This window comes from Dipodomys merriami, unplaced genomic scaffold (assembly GCF_024711535.1).
Source record: "Dipodomys merriami isolate MVZ:Mamm:240054 unplaced genomic scaffold, mDipMer1.0.p SCAF_679, whole genome shotgun sequence".
NCBI lineage: Eukaryota > Metazoa > Chordata > Mammalia > Rodentia > Heteromyidae > Dipodomys > Dipodomys merriami.
In genome coordinates this window covers 156,065-177,271 of record NW_027206267.1, presented here as the reverse complement: position 1 = coordinate 177,271, position 21,207 = coordinate 156,065, and the positions used below count along the sequence as shown (strand labels likewise).

Genomic DNA, 21,207 nt, shown 5'->3' with positions numbered 1-21,207 from the left:
AAAAGTTTTTTTTGTTTTTTTTTTTCCTGGTCCTGGGGCTTGAAAACTCAGGAGCTAGATACTGTCCTTGAGCCTCTCTGAGCTTGAGCCTCAGCCCCACTTCTGGCCTTTTCTGTGTATGTGGTGCTGAGGAATCGAACCCAGGGCCTCATGCATGCAAGGCAAGCACTCTACCGACTGAGCCACATTCCCAGCCCCCAAAAGAATTCTTAATTAGCAATACCAAGAGATTTATGTTTAACTGTGACACTGTAATACTATTTAAACCATAGTGTTCAAATTATGTTAAAATTTAGACATAGTGGGTATCATCAAGAAAACAACAAATGCTGGCAAAGATGTGGAGGGAAGAGGGAAGAAAGAATCTTTATGTTTGTGGGAATATAAATTAGTCCACATCCACCATAAAACTCAGCATGGAGGTTCTTCACTAAACTAAAAATAAGCCCAGCTAAACTACAAATGAGCCATCGCTCAAGCTGCTTGGGAGGTGGAGATCAGAAGATCATGGTTTGAGACCAGCACAGGCAAGAAGTTTGTGAGATTCCATCTCCATCAATGGCATGTGCATGCCAGCTATCCCAGCTTCAGAGGAAGCACAATAGTTGAGCACAGTAGCACACGTCAAGCATCCCTAGCAATATGGGAAGCTCAAATAAAAGGTTGGCAGCTCAAGCCAGCCTTGGCACAGAGCGAGACCCTACCTTGAAAATAAGCATTGATGAAAGAAAGGGTCTGAGCAGGGCTGAGGCAGTAGTGCCCTTGCCTAGCAAGCACAGACCTCTGAGTTCAATCCTCAGTACTGCCAGGATACATAGCTAAAAAATAAGTGACATAAAAATAGCCCATGCGCCTACTGTATCACCCATGAGCAAATATCAGGAGAAATGTAATTCAACACACAGCAGAGTACTTGGAACACCATTCATAATCACCAAGCTACAGAATCAGCCCAGGTACACAAAACCAATGAATAGGTAAAGAAAATGTGGCATATTTACACAATCGAATATTATTCAGGAATAAATAAGAATGAAAATACTTTTCTTTTCCAGGAAAACAAATGGAACAGGAGATTATCGTGTGGAACAAGATAAGCCAGCTCAGAAAGACAAACATCACATGTTTTTGCTCGTCTGCGCAATCTATACTCCATAATGATGACAATAATATGACCTGATTGCAAAAGGGGGACTGTTGAGTAATGGGGAGGGGAGAAGAGGAGAGGCCAACGTGGGTGACAACTGAAGTACATCACACATATGTAAGAACTGTTATGTATAGGGAGGAGGAGCTAAGAATAATAGAGCAGGTAAATTAGACCAAAGTACATTATATGTACATATAGAAATGGCACAATGAAACCCCTTTATACAAATAGTTACTCTTAAAAAAAAACAGTTTCTGTCTTTGTGTATAGTATATTCGTGTGTATATCTTTGGGAGGGCTGGGGAAAAGGCACAGAACTTGAGGGAAAAAAAGAGGGAAAACGTGCAGCAGTGGAGCTCACTGGAGACTATACAAAGTATGGGTGGAGACGGAGGGAGAAGCTGGAAGAGAATAAGGGAAAAGACACTGTGGGAAAGGAAACGTTACCTAACTCATGTAATCGAAATCTCTCTACAGACCACCTTTACAATAACAATAAATAATAACAAATATAAATAAAAAGATGATAAATCAAAAAACATTAAAAAGGTTAAGATAACTTTTAATGTTTTTGTTTCCAATAAGATCTATTCCTGGCCAGGTAAAGGTGGCTCAAGCCCGTAATCCTAGCTACTCAAGGAGGCTGAGATCTGAGGATCCTGGTTCAAAGCCAGTCTGGGCAGGAACGTTCATGAGACTCTTATCTCCAATAAACTACCAGAAAACTGGAAGTGGCGCTGTGGCTCAAGTGATAAAGCATTAGTCTTGAGATGAAGAGCTGAGGAACAGTGCCCAGAACCAGAGTTCAAGCCCCACAACAACCAACAACAAAAATCTATTCCTGAAAATAAATCCATTAGAATATTTACATGTAAGTATGAGTTTAATTATTATGAACTTGTTCATACAATTAATCTAAGAATTGCTTCAACTCTTAGATCTCAGAATCTTAGTGCAAAAAGAGACATCAAGGGGCTGGGAAGGTGGCTCAGTGGTAGAGAGCTTGCCTTGCATGCATGAGGCCCTGGGTTCCATTCCTCAGCACCACATAAGCAAAAAGAAAAAAGCTGGAAGTGGCGCTGTGGCTCAAGTGGTAGAATGCTAGCCATGAGCTGAAGAGCTGAGGGACAGCGCCCAGGCCCAGAGTTCAGGCCCCACGACTGGACCAAAAAAAAAAAAAGAGAGAGAGACATCAAAAATTACTGAAAGCCTAAGCTGGCTTATTTTTACCAGATTTGGATAGTAATGTCATTCCCTCTCAAACTGGGGGGGTGGGGGTGGGGGTAGTAATAGAGCCAGAATGCAGACTCCAAATTCAGCTTTATTTTTGTACTTCCACTGCTTTCTTTGGAGCTAAGTATCCCTTTTGTACTTTTCTCTAATTTTTAAATGTCATAGGAGAATGTGGTTATTTTATAGATGACAATGTAATAATTCACTCAGGTAATCCAATCCAATTGCCTCATTCATTCCAGACACTGTAAGAAAGTGACAGAAAAGCTTCTGAGGTTGTTAACTATGTTCTAGGCTGTTGCACTTTATTCTTCCATTTGAGATGAGAAAGTCATTCCTACCATGAATTATAAGAGGCTGGCTTACTCAACCACTGAGAAGAGGAATAAACCTGAGCCCATCCACCCCCATGATGGCACCCTCCAGGTAGTGGTGATGTTTTGCTGATGAGACTTGGCATACTTAGTCTTAAGGCTCAATGTGGGCATCAAAAATGCGATCTACCCCCTCTTCTGGCTCCACACCATCCAGAGTTGCCAGCAACAGGGCTGTACTAGGCTCCCCAAGGCTCTAGAGGCGGGACAGTCTGGTCTAAAAAGTTGGCCATGGTAGAACCTCACTAGCATATGGATCATGGTACAGATCTTTGAAATTTCCCAAGTGCTAAACAGATGCGAGGCTGCATTATTCATAATTCAAAAAAAAGTACGTATCTTACTGCCCAAATTCGATTAGAAAAATATTACGGCTTACAATACACATCTGTCACAACTTTGGTTCTTTGGGGTAAGTGTCTGAAGATGAAAGATCACGCACAAGGAATACTACAGAGTGCTGTAGTACATTTAAAAGGGGGAGAAATCCTGACTGTTAGCCTTGATTCTGTCAGGCTTTTCTATGAACTTATCCTTTACTTCAAAGTGAAACAAAATTATGGAGAATACATTCATCTCGCCAATGATAAAATTAAATGCATGTACAATAGCCTCACCCTATGTGTTAACAATGACTGAAGTGACTTTTGCTTCAGAAACACCAGCACTAGGTAGGCGGAGGCACAAGTCCAGGGTAAGCCTGGGCGAAATAATAAACATCGTAACAGACCGTCTCAAAAAACAGTCTAACAGAAAGTGGACTTTCAAAAAATTAGATACTTGTAATATATAACAAATTAATGGTTAACATTTAAAGAGTTCTTGTAAAATAATAAGAATGCAGTTAATGAATAGGAGAAAATTAGCTGAGGAGCTATGCCTTCAAATCCCAAAACAGACACAAGCAATAAAAGACATGGAAAAGATGATCATGTCCATCTTATCAGGTTGGAAAATATCTTTAATGGATAAGAGTATTGATAAGGTGAAAGGAAATTTGTTGCAGAGTAGCTGGTAAAATCTCTCTAGATGGCAACTTGACAGTGCATTTCGACAGTTAAAATGGGACTATTTTTTCTGTCAGTCTTGGAGCTTGAACTCAGGGCTTAGCCCAGTCCCTTAGCCTCTGTGCGCTCTACCTCTTGAACCATAGCACCATCTCCACCTTTTTTGTGTGTATGTGGTACTGAGGAATCTAACGCAGGGTTTGATGCCTACTAGGCAAACACTCCAGCACTAAGCCACATTTTAAATTCTTATCTTTAAGTAGTTGTACAAGGGAGGTGTCACTTAACAAGGCAGTTTATAAATATAATGCACCCCCTTCAACAATCTCACCTTCCTTTGGCCCATTCCTTCTCCTACATTTCTCAATGTATAGATGGTATATTGAGTATAGATGGTATATACAATGGTATATACAATGAATTCTTGACTGCCCCCTCCATTTCTATCCCTTTCCCTTTATCCTCTCCCCAACCCACTGCTTCCAAGTACCTATTTCCTGGTACTTATTTTGCTGGGCTTTGACTTAGTCTTTCTAAAAAATTGTACTGAAGTGTTTAAGCTCTCCATAGCGTCTAGGGAACCCTTTTTTAATCCAATAATTTCATGTCCTAGGATTTATGCCAAAGAGAGAACTAAGCAAGTGTGAAAGTAATTGTGCATAAGAATATTAAGTTGTATGCTAGTTGCTCTCACGTCCAATCCTAGCTACTGGGGAGGCTGGGATATAAGGATCATACTTTGAAGCTAGCCCAGGCAGAAAAGTCCATGAGACTCCTATCTCTGATGAACTTTCAAAAAGTTAGAAGTGGAGAGTGGTTAAAATAGTAGAGCACTAGCCTTGAGCAAAAAAGCTCAAGGACAGAGGCCTAAGGCTCTGAGTTCAAGCCAAAGAAATGGCACCAAAAAAAAAGAAAGAGAGACAGAGACAGAGACAGAGACAGGGAAAGAAAGAGAGACAGAGACAGAGACAGAGACAGGGACAGAGAGAGAGGAAGGGAGGGAAGAACGGAGGGAGGGAGGGAGGCAGGAAAGAAGGAAGGAAGGAAGGAAGGAAGGAAGGAAGGAAGGAAGGAAGGAAGGAAGGAAGGAAAACAAAAGAAAAGAGAAAAGAAAAAAAAAGAATCCCAGCAAGTAGAAACATATTTTGTAAGAAGAGCAAAGGGGGAGGGCACACAAATGGAGGGAGGAAGGGTGAGCAAACAGAGTCATTATATTCAATATACATTATGCAAAAAATGAACTACATAACTTGAGGGTAGGGATAGGAGGGGAAAAATAAGAAAGGATGAAGGAAGGGGTAACAATAACCAAGAAGCATTGTACTAATAACCTGACTTATGGAAATGTAACCCCTCTGTATAACTACATAGTAATAATAATAATAATAATAATAATAATAATAATAATAATAATAATAGTTCACACGATGAAGCAGATACATGAAAATCACCCACTTCCATCTATTTTCAGGACTTCAGAAGGGTTGCGGAATGTAAAAACACCCTCAGGGTGTTTGTTCCCTGTGTCTAGGTAAAAGCCTGCTTGAGTGAGAAAGCAATCATTTTTGGATCAAACACTGTGCTGAAATCCAGGCAACTGTACTCACAAGTGACTTGTCTTTGATCACACTCTATAAATTCTCTAGCCTCAATATTTCCTCTGAAAAAGTTGAAGATGACTAAAACTTACAAAGCTACCAGAGACTATAGATGATGTGTTTAAAACAACCAGGTGCTTCATAGTAACAGGGGAAAAAAAGCATCTTTCACTCCTTATTAGTGTTGTTGTTGGTGGTGGTGGTCATGGAACTTGAACTCTGGGCCTGGGCGCTGTCCCTCAGTTCTTCAGCTCAAGGCTAGTGCTCTACCACTTAAGCCACAGTGCCATTTCCCATTTTCTGGTGGTTTATTGGAGATAAGAGTCTCACAGACTTTCCTGCCTGGGCTGGCTTTGAACCCTGATTCCCAGATCTCAGCCTCCTTAGTAAGTAGGATTACAGGCGTGAGCCACCAGCAACTGGCCACATCTTTCACTCTTAAGTAAATCCTAATACAGAACTTTTAACTTAAGGTTCAAGTTGTTTTAGTAGTATCTTTAAAATACTACTACGATATCTATCTCTTAACCTGCAGAGCAAGTCTTAAACAGTCTCCAATTTGTTACCCTTTTTTGTTGCTGTTGTTATTGTTGTTGGTTGTAGGGCTTGAACTCGGCCTGGGTACTGTCCTTAAACTCTTTTGCTCAAGGCTAGCGCTCTGCCACTTTGAACCACAGTACCACTTCCAGTTTTCTGATGGCTAATTGGAGATAAAAGTCTCAACGGACTTTCCTGCCTGGGTTGGCTTTGAACTGAGATCCTCAGATCGCAGCCTCCTGGTAGCTAGGATCACAAATGTGAGCCACCAGTGCCCACCTTTATACTTTCCATTCAAGTCTCTTTCTTCTCCACTCAATTTCCCTTTTACTGTTCACAAGACCAATACACTTCTAAAACTTTCTACAGCTATAAAACATACCCTGGCTGCTTTTGTATTTTCTTGCTACTTAAACCTCCTTCCTTACTAAACTCTTCCCCTGAACTTTTCTAAACACTCCTATAAGGTGGTACTGAAGCTAACGGAAATGCCATATTACTCCACAAAGCGGGACAAGATCTAGAGAGACAAAGCCAGGGCTCAGGTATGGGGAGCCTCCAGTATCAAGTATCAGCCTGGGAGTGAGAATAGGGCAACTCCTGAAAAAGAATGATGGAAACAGATGACAAGCACTGTGGCATTTGGTGGGGGCCAGTTGAGGACCTTGTTATTTAGCCTCCTATTTTCCTACCTTAGCATTTTTGGTGCACACAATGAAAACAGGAGGTAAGGTAAGGGCTCCACCCATAGGTGGTATACTTAATATCACCCACATTGTTGCATTTAATATAGTGTTTCTCTTTTTTGCTGGGTGTAAATCAAAGTTTGGAGACCTCCAAACACAATGATCTCAAAAGTTCAAAGCAGGCAGGCAGCCAGGCATTGATGGATCACACCTTTAATCCCAGCTACCCAGGAGGCTGAGGTTTGAGGATTGTGGTTCGGAGCCGGCCTGGGCAGGAAAGTCCATGAGACTCTTATCTCCAACTACCAGAAAACTGGAAGTGGCGCTGTGGCTCCAAGTGGTAGAGCACTCACCTTGAGCAAAGAGAGCTCAGGGACAGTGCCCAGGCCCTGAGTTCAAGTCCCATGATCAATACCCTCCCCCTGCATGGCAGGCACAAATATGGATTTACAGCAAAAAATTCTTCGAAACCACTTGGAAATGGTGACCTACACCCTCTAGCCTGCTATTCTCTAACTAGTTGTGTTTGCCTTCGTTTATGCTAAAGGTAAACAAGTATTTAGCCTAGGGAAGGAAATGGAAAAAACCAAAGGTGGCATAAACAACCTCTTGGGAGGAAGGTTTCTAATCCACAATCAAACAGATTAGTCATAGCACCCAAGTGAACCCAAACCACTCCAAAATGATTAAATACACATGATTCAGTCTCCAATTTGCCTCTTCAAAAAAGAACACAACCAGAGACATAAGCGCCATCCTTCATTACCTAAAGAAATGTGGTATCTTCTTACTTGATAAAAACTATGAGAATGGCTTTACGTTTCCATTATTAACTGAAAATTTCCAACATATTTGAACACAGGCCACCCAGGGCTAACACTAAAGCTTCCCAGTTTTTCTAGTAGTGAGCACCTGGCTTCAGTCCACGTTCAACACTTAATTAAGAGATTCTTTGCAAAGATTGTACTCTGGATTTACCATCTTGGAAGAGGCCAGCTGCTGCAGTTCATTAACAGTCAACATCTGGCTGGAATGTTCTAAACTACTATTTTCCTTAACTATTATATGGACGAGGTTTTTGTTATTCTACACAAACTGAAACAACGTCCTTGTATGGACCTCTAAACATAATAATTAGTGACAGTGCAAATTGGTTTCTGATTTTTCTTATACCATGTAGTCAGCTGCTATTAAGACAATCAAATTATATGTTAAACCCTTAAATAACTGTGAGGTCGTTTTCATTTTATAATGTAGACATGTCTTTGCACAAGGTCTCATCCCATAGGTCAAAAATTATTTCACCCAGATGTAGTTATATAGAAAGAAAAAAAAAACAGCCTCCAGCTTCAAGGAAGTGGCCCTTATAAACTCAAGAAAGTGAAGACTGGGACATACTTGGCACAGAACTTTGAACATTCCACTTCTGCTGCCGAACCTCAGAGGTCCCCTGCACAGGATGGGTTTCCAACTTCAAACACATCCCTCTGAGAAGAGACGCAAGCCATGTCTACCCAGTTCATTTGCCCCTGAAATTAAGTTAACTAAATCTGTTCAGGGACTTAACCAACTAGAAAACATCCCTGTAGTCAAATAAGTTTTTAAAAGGAATTTCATGAGGCTGCATAAGAATTTCTAGGCCTCAGCTGACACATATTTATAAGTCTGGCTCAGAGAGCTGTTGTAACACACAAGTGGGTCCCCTCTGCCTGAAATGTCCTTGGGCCCCTCTCAGGACTTCATGTCAAGACACAGTCTTCTCTTTCTTAAAAAAGGTTTTAGAACTCACCACCTATTTAAAACCTCTCTGTCGAACTTAACCAAGAAGCCATCATTTCAGCTTCATTTCCCATTTGCCCATGAAATACTTACACCCTGTAAGAGATTGATATTCAATTAATACACCCGTTTGTGTTTTGCTATGTGCATTTAGGTTCCATAGGGGTAGTCGGCGTTTCTTTTTTCTTTGCCAGTGTGGGGTACAGACGGTATGGTTCTCCTGGGAGAAATAACCACTGGAAAACACATCTTGCTCTCCATGGCTCAGAGCCTCTCCAAAGTCTTCCAATCCCTTAGTATGGAAGCCAAGGAAGTCTCTACACAACGTGGCCCCCAACCCCGCCCCCCCCCCCCCCCCCCCCCCGCTCACTCACAGTGCCCCCAGATCCCCACACCCCAACAGGGGCCTGTGCACCCCAGCAGGGGCCCGGAACAGGAGAAACTTGCTTTCACTTCAGGCTTTTTCCCCTCAGTGCTCTGGCCTCTGCCTCCCTTCTCTGCTCACTCCTTGGATCTTTGTGCAAACTTTCCCCCCTGGGAGAAGACTTCTCCTAACTCCCCCCATTCAAACAGCTGCTTCCCCTTTTACTTCATGAACCAAGGTAACAAGAGGGTTTGCACCTCAGGCTGCAGTGCTGGGCCGCACCTTTCCCGTGTACTCCTCCACTATACCTTCCAGGCCCTCCAAAGCAGTCCCTCTAAACATCACTTGCTCAATCCATCATATCAGAAGTTCAAAACCTACACTTGTAGGTTTGTGGGCAGAAACCATCCTGAAACATCTTACTTACTACTTAAAGCTGTTAATGACAGTGTTTCCCAGGTCAGCCAGGTATTCTAAGAGCCCCCACAAGAGATACTTCATCCTTCTTTCTTGGACTTCAAGGACAGCATCAAGAATGGTTATAAAAACTGGATGCAAATCTAGAGCCATCTGAATCTTTAGCTAACAAAACAGAGGGCTTCCTTGCAGAATACCTCAACAACTAACATTTTCCTAGTGAGACCCATCTTGACTTTTCATAGTTAATTTTTTTGGGGGGGGCTTGAATTCTGGGCTTGGGCTCTGTCCCTCAGCTCTTTAGCTCAAGGCGAGCACTCTACCACTTGAGCCACAGTGCCACTTCCAGTTTTCTGGTGGTTTATTGGAGATAAGAGGCTTACGGACTTTCCTAACGGGGCTGGCTTTGAACCTCAATCCTCAGATCTCAGCCTCCTGAGTAGCTAGGATTACAGGTGTGAGCCACTGGCACCCGGCTCCCAACTTTTTTTTTTTTAAGATTTTTTTTTCCAGGATCTTCAGCTTGCTAGGCAGGTGTTCTACCACCTGAACCAGGCTCCTAGCCCAATACAACCCTTTTTGAAAGATGTTTATGTTGGGAAAGTATATACTGATATGCTAAAATCTCAATATAGTACTGTTAACTGGAGATGTAGCTCAAGTGGTAGAGGACAAATCGTGAGTGAAAAAGCTGATTGAAGATGTTGACCGAGAGCACAAGGCTTTGAGTTCAAGCCCAAGTACTGGCGCCAACAAACAAAATGGTATGTAGAGGACGACAGGGGTCAATGGAGAATGCATATAGGCATTATTATAAAAGTAAGTGCTTACTCCCAATCTTTTGGTTTGATGTTCAAGAAAATTAGTATGTTTTTCATACTACTTCTGTATTGTTTACACAGAGAAAATGTTATGGGTTTTTGCTTTATTTTGTATTTTTGTTTTTTAGACAATGCAGGAAAATAGAGATTTTTGAGTTGAACAACAATGCATTAAACTGTTCCTATTTAAAATAGTAAGAAATAAGCCCCTGCTTAAAGATTTTGTGCAGAGCATCTGACTTGGGGGAATGGATTCCTGCCATTAAATGGACGATGCTTGTATTTTCTTGGATGCTTTCACCCAAAACCCGTCAACAAGCTTCTCCATGAGCCTTTCCGAATTGGTCACAATCCAGCAGTTCATCTGTTCTCAATTTCTGGCCTTGATTCACTGAATCCCTTCCTGCCTCTTCCTCGTCTAGTCCTCCTGAGGTCATTCAGGAGGACTTTTCACGCTATTGCATTTCTATTCACTCTTTTCCTTATTGTTCTTTCACCAAAGGGGTATATGTATATGACCTACCAGAACAAATGGGGCTTAGAGCAAGGAAGGTGTCCTGAGTTCCCACCTCTTTTCCTATCCCAATGTGGTGTGCACCTGGGGAAACTCTTTTTTTGTTGTTGTTGTTGGTTGTGGGGCTTGAACTCTGGGCCTGGGCGCTGTCCTTGTGCTCTTCATCTCAAGGCAAGCACTCTACCACTTGAGCCACAGCACCACTTCCGGTTTTCTAGTGGTTTATTGGAGATAAGAGTCTCACAGACTTTCCTGCCCAGGCTGCCTTTGAACCGTGATCCTCAGATCTCAGCCTCCTGAGTAGCTAGGATTACAGGCGTGAGCCACCAGCACCCGGCTTAGGGAAACACTTTCAACTCTGCTCGTGCTTCAGATGACCAAATCTTCGGACTAAAACATCACTTCCTACTTTTTCTATTGTAAACTTTGCTACTATAGCCAAAAAAAAAGTTTTATATCATTCTCACATTTGATCAATTCATTTATGTAGATATCCTAAGCTAAAACCCACTGCTACTTAAAAGACTTTAATCTCGGGGCTGGGAAGTTGGCTCAGTGGTAGAGCGCTCCCCTTGCATGCTTAAGGTCCTGGGTTCCATTCCTCAGCACCACATAAGCAGAAAAGAAAAAGCCAGAAGTGGCGCTATGGCTCAAGTGGTAGAGTGCTAGCCTTGAGCTGAAGAGCTGAGGGACAGCGCCCAGGCCAAGAGTTCAGGCCCCATGACAGGACCCCCCCCCCAAAAAAAGACTTTAATCTGTTGCCTCTGTTTTACAATGCTATTTTTGAGAAATTCATTTCTGATTCTTTGACACTGATCTCTTCTTTCCTCTTATCCCCTCAATCAGCTTTTAGTGTCTTTGCTCTTAACACAGACTTTCAACATTTCCAGATAGTAAGCTTTGGTTTGGCTTTTTTTTTCCCCTAATGATGCTAACACCAGGTGAGGCCTCTTAATTTGGGAATTTACAGAATTTTCTGGAGAAATTATAGTTAAAAACTAAAAATTTCTAATGAATGTCTTCTCTGTTTCTCCTATTTGGGGCTTTTTCGCCTTCTCTCTTTTAGTGCATCCCTTTTCCTCCTACTTTACCAATTAGTCCTTCAAATCCTGTCATTACATTTTTTGCTGTAGCTATCATCCACAAGTTCTTTTCTGTTCTTAAAAAAAAAACTATTGTTTTTTCAAGGATTTGGCTCTTTTTTTTAAGCTCTGAGAATATCTTGTCTTCTTGAAGGATTCTGTTCTCAGCATTGTCTCTGCTTCTCTGAATGCCTGTTTTTCTTTGTTTGCTTGCTTCATTTTGGAGGCTTTTTTCCAAAATGACTATCCTTGTAGGCTCATATTTAAAAATGAGCTACAGAGCTGATTAGAATTTCTGAAAAGAGCCTCTATCAACCTCTAGAGTAAAAAAAAAATTGATGGCAGGAGGTCACCAAATGTCAGTGTCTGCAGATGTTTTGTGGGACAGCCCTGTTTTCTCCGGCAGTCCTGGTAGGGGGCAGAGTTATGGGGCTGCTCAAGTGCTGGAGCTGGCCAACAAAGGAAACTGGAAATTTCACTGTTCATTCAGCATGTCCTTTCATTCCCCAGGACAAGAATTTGTTGTCCTGGGGAATTTTCTTGTCCTGCCTGTCTTAGTGCTCAATGTCCCTAAGTCTAGAAAGTCTTTACTACTTCATCAGAAACTCCAGTCTAGATGGGGGAAATGGTCCCAGGTAAAGGAAGGCTTTGAGGGTTGAACTAATCATCCTTAAAGACTTTGTAAGAACCAACACACCACTGGGAATGTAGCTCAGTGGTACAAGGCTGACCTACCATGCATAAGGCCCTGAGTTTGATCCTTGCCACAAGGAACAAAAAAGAATCCACAAACTATACGACCCTGCTTTCTTCCTACAACTTCCAGAAAAGTCATCCGGTAGATGAGTCAGCTTCCTCCCATCTACATCCCCTTCCACAGCATTGGCTGTGACCTTTCTCCTCTCTGCTAAGTCATGCACCGTTCTTCCCTCCACTTTCCATCTTTGTGTTTTGTGGTTTAGGGTTATTTATGTCTACTTGGTTTCTCAAACACGGGGCTTGTATTTCCTTCCCTTAAGTTTCCCCGTTGTTTGAGAATGACTTTAGAGAAAAAGAAAAAAAAAAACTGATAGAAAGAGTAGATATGTGGTTTCTTTAATTCTGACATCTTGGAACCAGAAATCTCTATTCTTTCTCATAAATATCTGACCATACTTTTCTACCAGTACCAGTAGGATTGATAAATTCTGCTTTTTTGGATTTTATGGGTGAATAGCAATTCTATTTTATTTTATTTTTTATTTTATTTATTTGGGGGGGGGGGTCCGGTCGTGGGGCCTGAACTCTGGGCCTGGGCACTGTCCCTCAGCTCTTCAGCTCAAGGCTAGCATTCTACCACTTGAGCCACAGCACCACTTCCAGCTTTTTTTTTTCTTTTTGCTTGTGTGGTGCTGAGGAATTGAACCCAAGGCTTCAGGCATGCAAGGCAAGCGCTCTACCACTGAGCCACCTTCCCAGCCCCTCAAATCCAGACTTTATAATATAGCTAAAGCTATCTTTCTAAAGCACAGATATGAGTTGGTCTCTTCATAAAACCCAGCAATGACTTCTCACAGCTATCACGATGATATGATTTACAAGGCTCCTCAACATGATTTACAAGGCTCAGTCTTGATCGCCACTGTTATCCAAAGACTATATGCGCCAGCTATAAGTCCTTTTTCATTTCTTTAGTCAGTTATGATCACTATTACACTTGAATTTCCATATTATGTCCCTTCCGCCTGCTAATAAGCTCATCTTACATAATCAGTGTTATCAGATCAACAGTTTATTTATTGCTAGTCCTGAATCCTGTACTCAACGCTGTTCCTAAGCTTTTTTGCTTCAAACTGTGATCCTCAGATCTGTCTCTTGAAATAACTAGGATTATAAGCATGGGCCACTGACATCTGGCTTAAATGTGTCTTTTTTATGGGGGGGGGGGACAGTGGGGAGTGGGGAGGTCAGTTGTGGGGCTTGAACTCTGGGCCTGGGCACTGTCCCTGAGCTCTTCATCTCAAGGTGAGTGCTCTACCACTTGAGCTACAATGCCACTTCTGGTTTTCTGGTGGTTAACTGGAGATACAAGTCTCATGGACTTTCCTCCCCAGGCTGGCTTTGAACTGTGATCCTCAGATCTCAGCCTCCTGAGTAGATATCTAGGATTACAGGCACCCAGCTTAAACATGTCTTAAAGGACTGGGAATGAAGTTAACTTTCTCTTGATCTGTGATACCTGTCTGTTATCAAACCATCTGTAAAGCTGACAAGGTTCATGCACATAGCTGATAAAGAACCTTTGGGAACATTTCATTCGAACCAGAACACCAAAATGTTAACTAAGCTGAGCACACCTGCTCTGAACGGCAATGTCAAAGATTTATGTGGGCTTATAAAGTCCATATAAGACTTTCTGAGCTCTTGTCAGATTTATATAGTCTCTAAACAAGCATTTTATCTGTGCACTACAGTGTTTTTTAGAGTTATTTCAGTGATTAGCCTACTGGCATCAACAGACATGCTCTGCAGCCTCATTTTTTTTCCTGGTCTTTACCCCTTTAGCTCACAGCTCATAAAACATTTAAAGCATAACATGAATATAAGTAGTCTCAACCATGAGGCCTAGATTCTTGACCTAAATTTAAGTTAGTGAAGTAATCTTTGAAAAAAGATATCCTTGGGGCTGGGAAGGTGGCTCAATGGTAGAGAGCTTGCCTTGCATGCCTGAGGCCCTGGGTTCGATTCCTCAGCACCACATAAACAAAAAAGAAAAAAGCTGGAAGTGGCGCTGTGACTCAAGTGGTAGAGCACTAGCCTTGAGCTGAAGAGCTGAGGGACAGCGCCCAGGCCCAGAGTTCAGGCCCCACGACCGGACTCCCCCCCCTCCAAAAAAAAAAGAAAAAAGAAAAAAGATATCTTTGCCAGGCACTGATGGCTGAAATCTGAGGATCAAGGTTCAAAGCCAGTCCAGGCAGGAAAGCCCATGATACTCTTCTTTCTGATAAACTTTTAAAAAGTTAGAAGTGAAGCTGTGGTTCAAATGGTAGAGCACTAGCCTTGAGCGTTGAGTAAAAAAGCTCAGGAGCAGGGACCAGGCCAGGATTTCAAGCCACAGGACCAGGGTAAAAAAGAAAGATACCCTGTATTCTAATTCCATGTTTAGTCCACGAGTGTTTTAACACAGTTGTATCTAGATCTGTACACTCACTGCTTAAAAAATATCAGCCATCTCTTATGGCTGTAGCACATGCAGAACCTACTAATATCCATACTTGCCTAGGTATGCAGTCCTTTCAGGCAAGACTAAGTTTCCTGATCAAGGAAGATACCCTGATTATGAGACTGGGATGTGAATGCCTTACAAGAGGATTCTTTCCGGTTTTCTGACACAGGTGGCTTACCTTGGAGAGGTTCATTCCCAGCACTGTGAGGGTCACTAAGCCAGCACAGCAGACCAAGGCACTGGAGCTAGAGAGGCCAGAACTTGGTGGGATATTTCCATCTACCAGGCAATTCATTCCAGTTGGATTACTAAGACCAAAATGCTCCTGAGAAGATAAGGCAGAAGAGCAATAGCAATGTTGGTGTTAGACTGAAGAAGCATAAAACTGTCTTTCATTTCCCCAGAGAATAAAGGTATAGTGACAGACCTAGTTGTATCTCCAGAAACTAGTATGTCATTCAGTTTAGTCGAGACCATGCATGAGGTTTAATGACTCTTGCCACAAGGTAAGGAAAGTCCAAAGATTACTTTCTACTTTGTTCGACAAAAAGTTAGTAACTCATGTCCTACAATTGCCTTCAATATTTTCTTTCTGGAACATTAATTTTTGAACAAATATGGAAAAATAGAAGGCCATTATAATTCAACCCTAATGCAAGCAAGATAAGAAAAACACAATTACCAGTAGCTTGTTTACACAAAATGTCTGTTTCATAAAAACTTGTAAAGGAAGAGTTTTCAACTTTCTCAGTTCTGTTTTACATATAGAAAAAAATATAAGCACCGGGAGATTAGGAGACTCACAAAATCCCACTTAGGGAGCTGGCCCCGAGCCCCAGTTCTCCGTTGAGACTTCTTGGCTGCAGTTAGAAACCTGGGCCAGCATACTGTCGCTGTGATTTAATATAAGTCAGCTATATGAAGAAATCCAGATTTTTTTTTCTTTTTACTGGAGCTTATAAATACAAGTTAGTTAACCATATGGTAACTTTAAAGAAAGCCAAATTTGAATTCAGCCACAACTGAGAATGCAGACTCCATATGAGACAGGTAAACTATTTCTCCTAATAGGAAAGCCCAAGAAACTAATCAGACCTTAACTTAAAGATAAATAGCCCTAATAAATTTATAAGACTATCTAAAACTAGGACCCTGTGCCCTGTGGAAGACACTATTCCCCTAACCTTTGTGGTTTAGGATTAATACAAATTTAAGGCTATATCCTCCTCTAGAAAAGGTGCCATCATCTTCACAAATTAAACTCAAGACCAAAGTATGAAACACTATTACATTCCCTCATTACATATTTCATCATACATACTACTGCAGGGAGAATTTTCAATAAACTCATTAGAATAACAAAGGAACAATAAGACTTTGCAAATAAAAGAGTGGTTTTCTTTTCCTTATTTTTTGTTTTGTTCTTTTTCTTAGTTGGCAAAACTCATGTACCACAAAAGAAGAGATTCAGTTGGATGTACTTCTTGATTTCAAGTCATCTAGAAATTTCCTTCCAGAAACACAAACAAATTATGAACTGAAACTGCGCTGCTGCCAATGTGCTTCCCTAAAGAACATGAGACAGCTTGTTTAAAAACGTGATCCTTGGAGAACACTATAGTTAACTATAAACGGATCCACAGGGTGTCTTGAATGTGAATCATACTTACAAACTTATCACGCAATGTTTAAATTAAAATGTACAACAGATTCAAAAGCACAAATGAGTTGTGCCAAATTCTGCAATAGCTCTATCCCAAAAGGATAACATGTTCAGTTGCATATAAACAGATTATTCCCTGGAACTTTCTAGTACTTGAAGGTTTCTGAACAGGCTAACATTTAAATCACTTTTTCTGCCAAAAGTTCACTGTTACAAACTTGCTTTTTTAACACAGAAGTTGTCAAATCAAAGAAAGAATCTTTAAACCCTAAAAGGTTCAAAAAATAATATATAACAACATGCCTTACTTAGGCCACTTTACCCATATGCTAACAAAATGGCAAATTATCAAGAGAAGATCAGATACAACTTTAGGCAAATGCTTCCAAAATGCTGTAACGTGTATCACTAGCCAGGCAATCTGAAGATTTAAAACCTGTCAATAACTTTTCGCAGAAGTTATTACCATGTGATCAAGAAGAACATAACACATTCAAGAAAGAAAGAAGCAAATGCAGTAACTCTAATACCACACCTCCATGGTTAAGAGTACACCACTACATGTCAGAAATCAGGCGGGTATGTTTCTATGCGGGCAGTGTCACTGAGGACCAGCAGGTGGGTAGAAGCACAAGCTCTCTGAAACACAGCTTGTTTGCTTGTTTGCTTTTGATTCACAAAGGCAAAATCATCTCTTAATGTCCTTTACCTAGGGCTACAAGAGTCAGAACATTTAAAATAAAATATTGAAACATGAAAGTGGCACTGAAAACAGCAAATATTGGTTTCTTTATCTGTGCTTTGTATTTCTTTAATTATGAGAGAAACTAGGAAAATTGCATTTTTTTTTTCTGTTGGGGCACTAGACGTGACATGAAGAGATTGTCATAGTAATTATTCATTGTTTCTAGGAAACTCCTGGTGTTCAGACACGTCACTACTGCTTCTTTCCACTCCAACCTGGACCAGCAGAAACATTACTGTTTACTAGCTGCCTGCAGCTGCCAAGCACTGTGTCATCCCAGCAAGGACCAGGACAGAAGTGATGTCATTTCACAGATAAATCTCAGACTTCAGTTAAATGAACACAGCTGGACAGAGCCCAGACTCAAACATGGGGCTGTCTGACTCTAAATCCCATTACACTATACTCCCATATGGCCCAAGAATGAAATATAAATAATATTACTAGAATAAATCCTCAACAGAAAGTATGAACAAAGATGTAAAAATCAGACAGATGTTTGTCAGATGAACCTCATTTTTGAGCACTAGCCAGCTATGTGTCACCCCGTGAAGATCTCCCCCAGAAACAGTCACGGCTACCTCACTTCCTGAAGCAAGTTAACAAAGCAAACACGAAATACCAGTTAGGATTGAAAGGAGGGGGAAAAAATGATATAATATGCATAATAATGGGGTAATATAATTATATAATATACATCACAGGTTCAACTTCTACTGGGTGTCTTACAACTTAGTTTACCTGAATTCCTTTAAATCCACACAGGAAATAGTTGTGCCACAAAGGTTTGGTTTTGTCGATCTGAATGTTATTAACACTGGTACTGAAGTCCCTGCAACACCAAAACACATTGTTAAAATTTAAGTCTGGTGGCCCTGAGCTGCAACATAAGTGGCTGACTGCTGCCATCTTGTGCTAAGACAGTGATACTGAACTCTCCTTTTCCTTTTCTTTTCAATGTATGTACTTTGAGTTCGCCCAGAAAAATGAACACCTCCACCTGCTAAAACTTGTAGCGACCTTAATGACTAAACTATCGCTAAGTGACTGCTTTTATTTCCTGAACCAGAGAGCAACCAATACACTTTAGCATAATCTACAGCAATTTTCTCTTTCATGTTGGTCCTTGGTAAGCTGGGGTCAACCACATGAATCAGTTATCCTGAGCCTGCTGTTTGGCAGACCCCCAAAGTACTCAAAACCCCCTTCTTACTCTGTGCCAGCCATCCAACTTGACTATCTGCACAGTTTAAGAAAAGAAAGGAACAAGAAAACAATTATTCTAATGGATTATAACCACTGAAAAAAAATAAGATTCCAAGCCAGGCACCAGTGGCTCACCCCTGCCTATAATCCCAGTACTCAGAAGGTTGAGACCTAAGGATCACAGTTCAAAGTCAGTCCAGGCAGAAAAGTCCCTGTGAGGCTCTTATCTCCAATTAACCACTCAAAAACCAGAAGTGGAGCTGTGGCTAAAAGCATTAGAGCACTATCCTTGAGCGAAAGAGCTTAGGGACAGCACCAAGGCTCTGAGTTCAAGCCCTATGGTAGACAGAAAAAAAGAAAAAGAAAAAAAATGAGCCTATACTAATGTACTGAAATAAATTAATCGAGTAAATACCTCAATGAAGAAGGCAAAAAATGGGCTGGGAAGGTGGCTCAGTGGTAGAGTGCTTGCCTTGCATGCCTGAGGCCCTGGGTTCAATTCCTCAGCACCACATAAGCAAAAAGAAAAAAAAAGCTGGAAGTGGTGCTGTGGCTTAAGTGGTAGAGCGCTAGCCTTGAGCTGAAGAGTTGAAGGACAGCGCCCAGACTGAGAGTTCAGACCCCAAGACCGGACCCAAAAAAAAAAAAAAGGCAAAACATTTATTTAAAAAAAAATCAACTGCTGACAGCTGGTGAATCATGCCTGTAATCTTAGCTATTCAGGAGGCTGATATCTGAGGATCACGTATCACAGTTCAAAGCCAGCCTGGACAGGAAAGTCCATAGACTCTTATCTCCAATTAATTACCAAAAAGCTGGAAGTAGAGCTGTGGCTCAAGTGGTGAGTGCTAGCTTTGAGCAAAAATTCTCAGGGACAGTGCCAAGGCCCTGAGTTCAAGCTCCAAGACTGGTACAAGCATGGGTGCACACACACTCATGCAAGTGTACACATACACACACAATCAACTAACAAACATTGAAGAAATTATGGAAATTAAAAATCACCACTGGATAATAGATAATACCATGATAAAAGAAAAGGATCAGGGGCTAGGAAGGTGGCTCAGTGGTAGAGTGCTTGCCTTGCATGCATGAGGCCCTGGATTCGATTCCTCAGCACCACATAAGCAAAAGAAAAAAGCTGGAAGTGGCACTGTGGCTCAAGTGGTAGAGCGCTAGCCTTGAGCTGAAGAGCTGAGGGACAGCACCCAGGCCCAGAGTTCAGGCCCCAAAACCAGACCCACCCCCCAAAAAGAAAAGGATCACCAATGGATGTTAAAAATAGAGAAACGGGTATTTATACAGACTAAGTATTTTCTTCCACCAGTTGTTTATTAATTCTAAAGAGACAGCAGTAACTTTAAAATTAATATTGTCAACAAAGAGACATTGTATACTTCCTTGATGTGATGCATTGAGAATAACATCCATGGATATGTTTAAACTCTCTGCAGTACTTTTGTGACTTATTTGTAAGAAGAATAAACTCCAAAATGAAAGATAGTTAGGATGGATGGATAGACAGGCAGGCAGGCAGGTAGACAGAATGGTAAATCAAATGATAAAATATGAAACAGAAAAGGCAGGGAATGAAGCAGCATTTCCCAGACCACATAATTTAATAAATATTGGCTATGTGCCAATCACTGCAATAAGTTCCTTCTATGCGTTATCCTAGCTTAATAACAAAGTAAATCATCTCTATGAAGAAAAAATGTAATGACTGTTTAAATCTGCAGGGTTTGCAAAGGAAAACAAATGTGAGAGGCAGAGAACTTGTCTTTAAGAATGAAATTTAGGGCTGGGAAGGTGGTTCAGTGGTAGAGCGCTTGCCTTGCACACATGAGGCCCTGGGTTCGATTCCTCAGCACCACATAAGCAAAAAAGAAAAAAGCCAGAAGTGGCGCTGTGGCTCAAGTGGTAGAGCGCTAGCCTTGAGCTGAAGAACTGAGGGACAGCGTCCAGGCCCAGAGTTCAGGTCCCATGACCAGACCCCCCCCCAAAAAAAAAAAAAAAGAATGAAATTTAAGCTGGGCGCCGGTGGCTCATGCCTATAATCCTAGCTACTCAGGAGGCTGAGCTCTGAGGATCACAATTCAAAGCCAGCTCAGATACGAAAGGGCAGGAAAGTCCGTGAGACTCTAATCTCCAATAAACCACCAGAAAACTGGAAGTGGCGCTGTGGCTCAAGCTGTAGAGCCCTCGCCTTGGGCTGAAGAGCTGAGGGACAGCACCCAGGCTGAGAGTTCAAGCCCCACGACTGCCAAGAAAAAAAAAGAATGAAATTTAGTCAAGACTAGCAATCACTACCAGGCAATAATTCTGTACGACAGTGTGCAATTCTACATGGGACATGAGGCTAAGAGGGTCAGCATTTAGTAGAAAAGGAAAGTCTTACAGGTGGCTCAGAAATATTTAATGACTTTCCAAGGATACCTGGTCTGATTCCAGCTTATGAGCACTTTATTATATTGTTATTCATAAAACTTAGAATGTCTCCTTCAGTCAGCAAGGGTCACAGAATTTAGAAGCACATAAAGCTATCTAGCAAATCTGATGAGTTTTGAAAGTCACAAAAACCAGAAAAAAAAATGGGGAAAAAAGAGGAGAGTTGTATAGAAGTAGAAAGCTAGATGCGTAACACTGAAGAAAACCCTGTAAAGTGCCAACCTACAGAGAAGTGTAGCTTAAGTCTCTTGTAGAAAACAAAATTGTCTATCTTTGCTGTTTCCAGCAACCGGGTCTTGCCTTTCTGCTCAGTATTTTCCTGTGGCTCAAAAATGGGCCCTTCTTTTCACACCTACCCCATTCCTACATCATCATCAA

General features: G+C 41.4%; 1 protein-coding gene across 4 annotated transcripts in view; it reads right to left on the bottom strand.

Moving 5' to 3' along the window:
- Positions 1-21,207, bottom strand: part of LOC138815881 (N-acetylgalactosamine kinase) — a 95,196-nt gene that overhangs the window by 49,914 nt on the left and 24,075 nt on the right. For all 4 annotated transcript variants that reach the window (XM_070005263.1, XM_070005261.1, XM_070005262.1 and 1 more), the window contains exons 4-5: positions 17,917-18,007; positions 14,946-15,092 (exon numbers count right to left, since the gene is read on the bottom strand). In XM_070005263.1, coding sequence (XP_069861364.1) covers positions 14,946-15,092; positions 17,917-18,007 — 238 coding nt within the window. The remainder of the gene's footprint in view (positions 1-14,945; positions 15,093-17,916; positions 18,008-21,207) is intronic.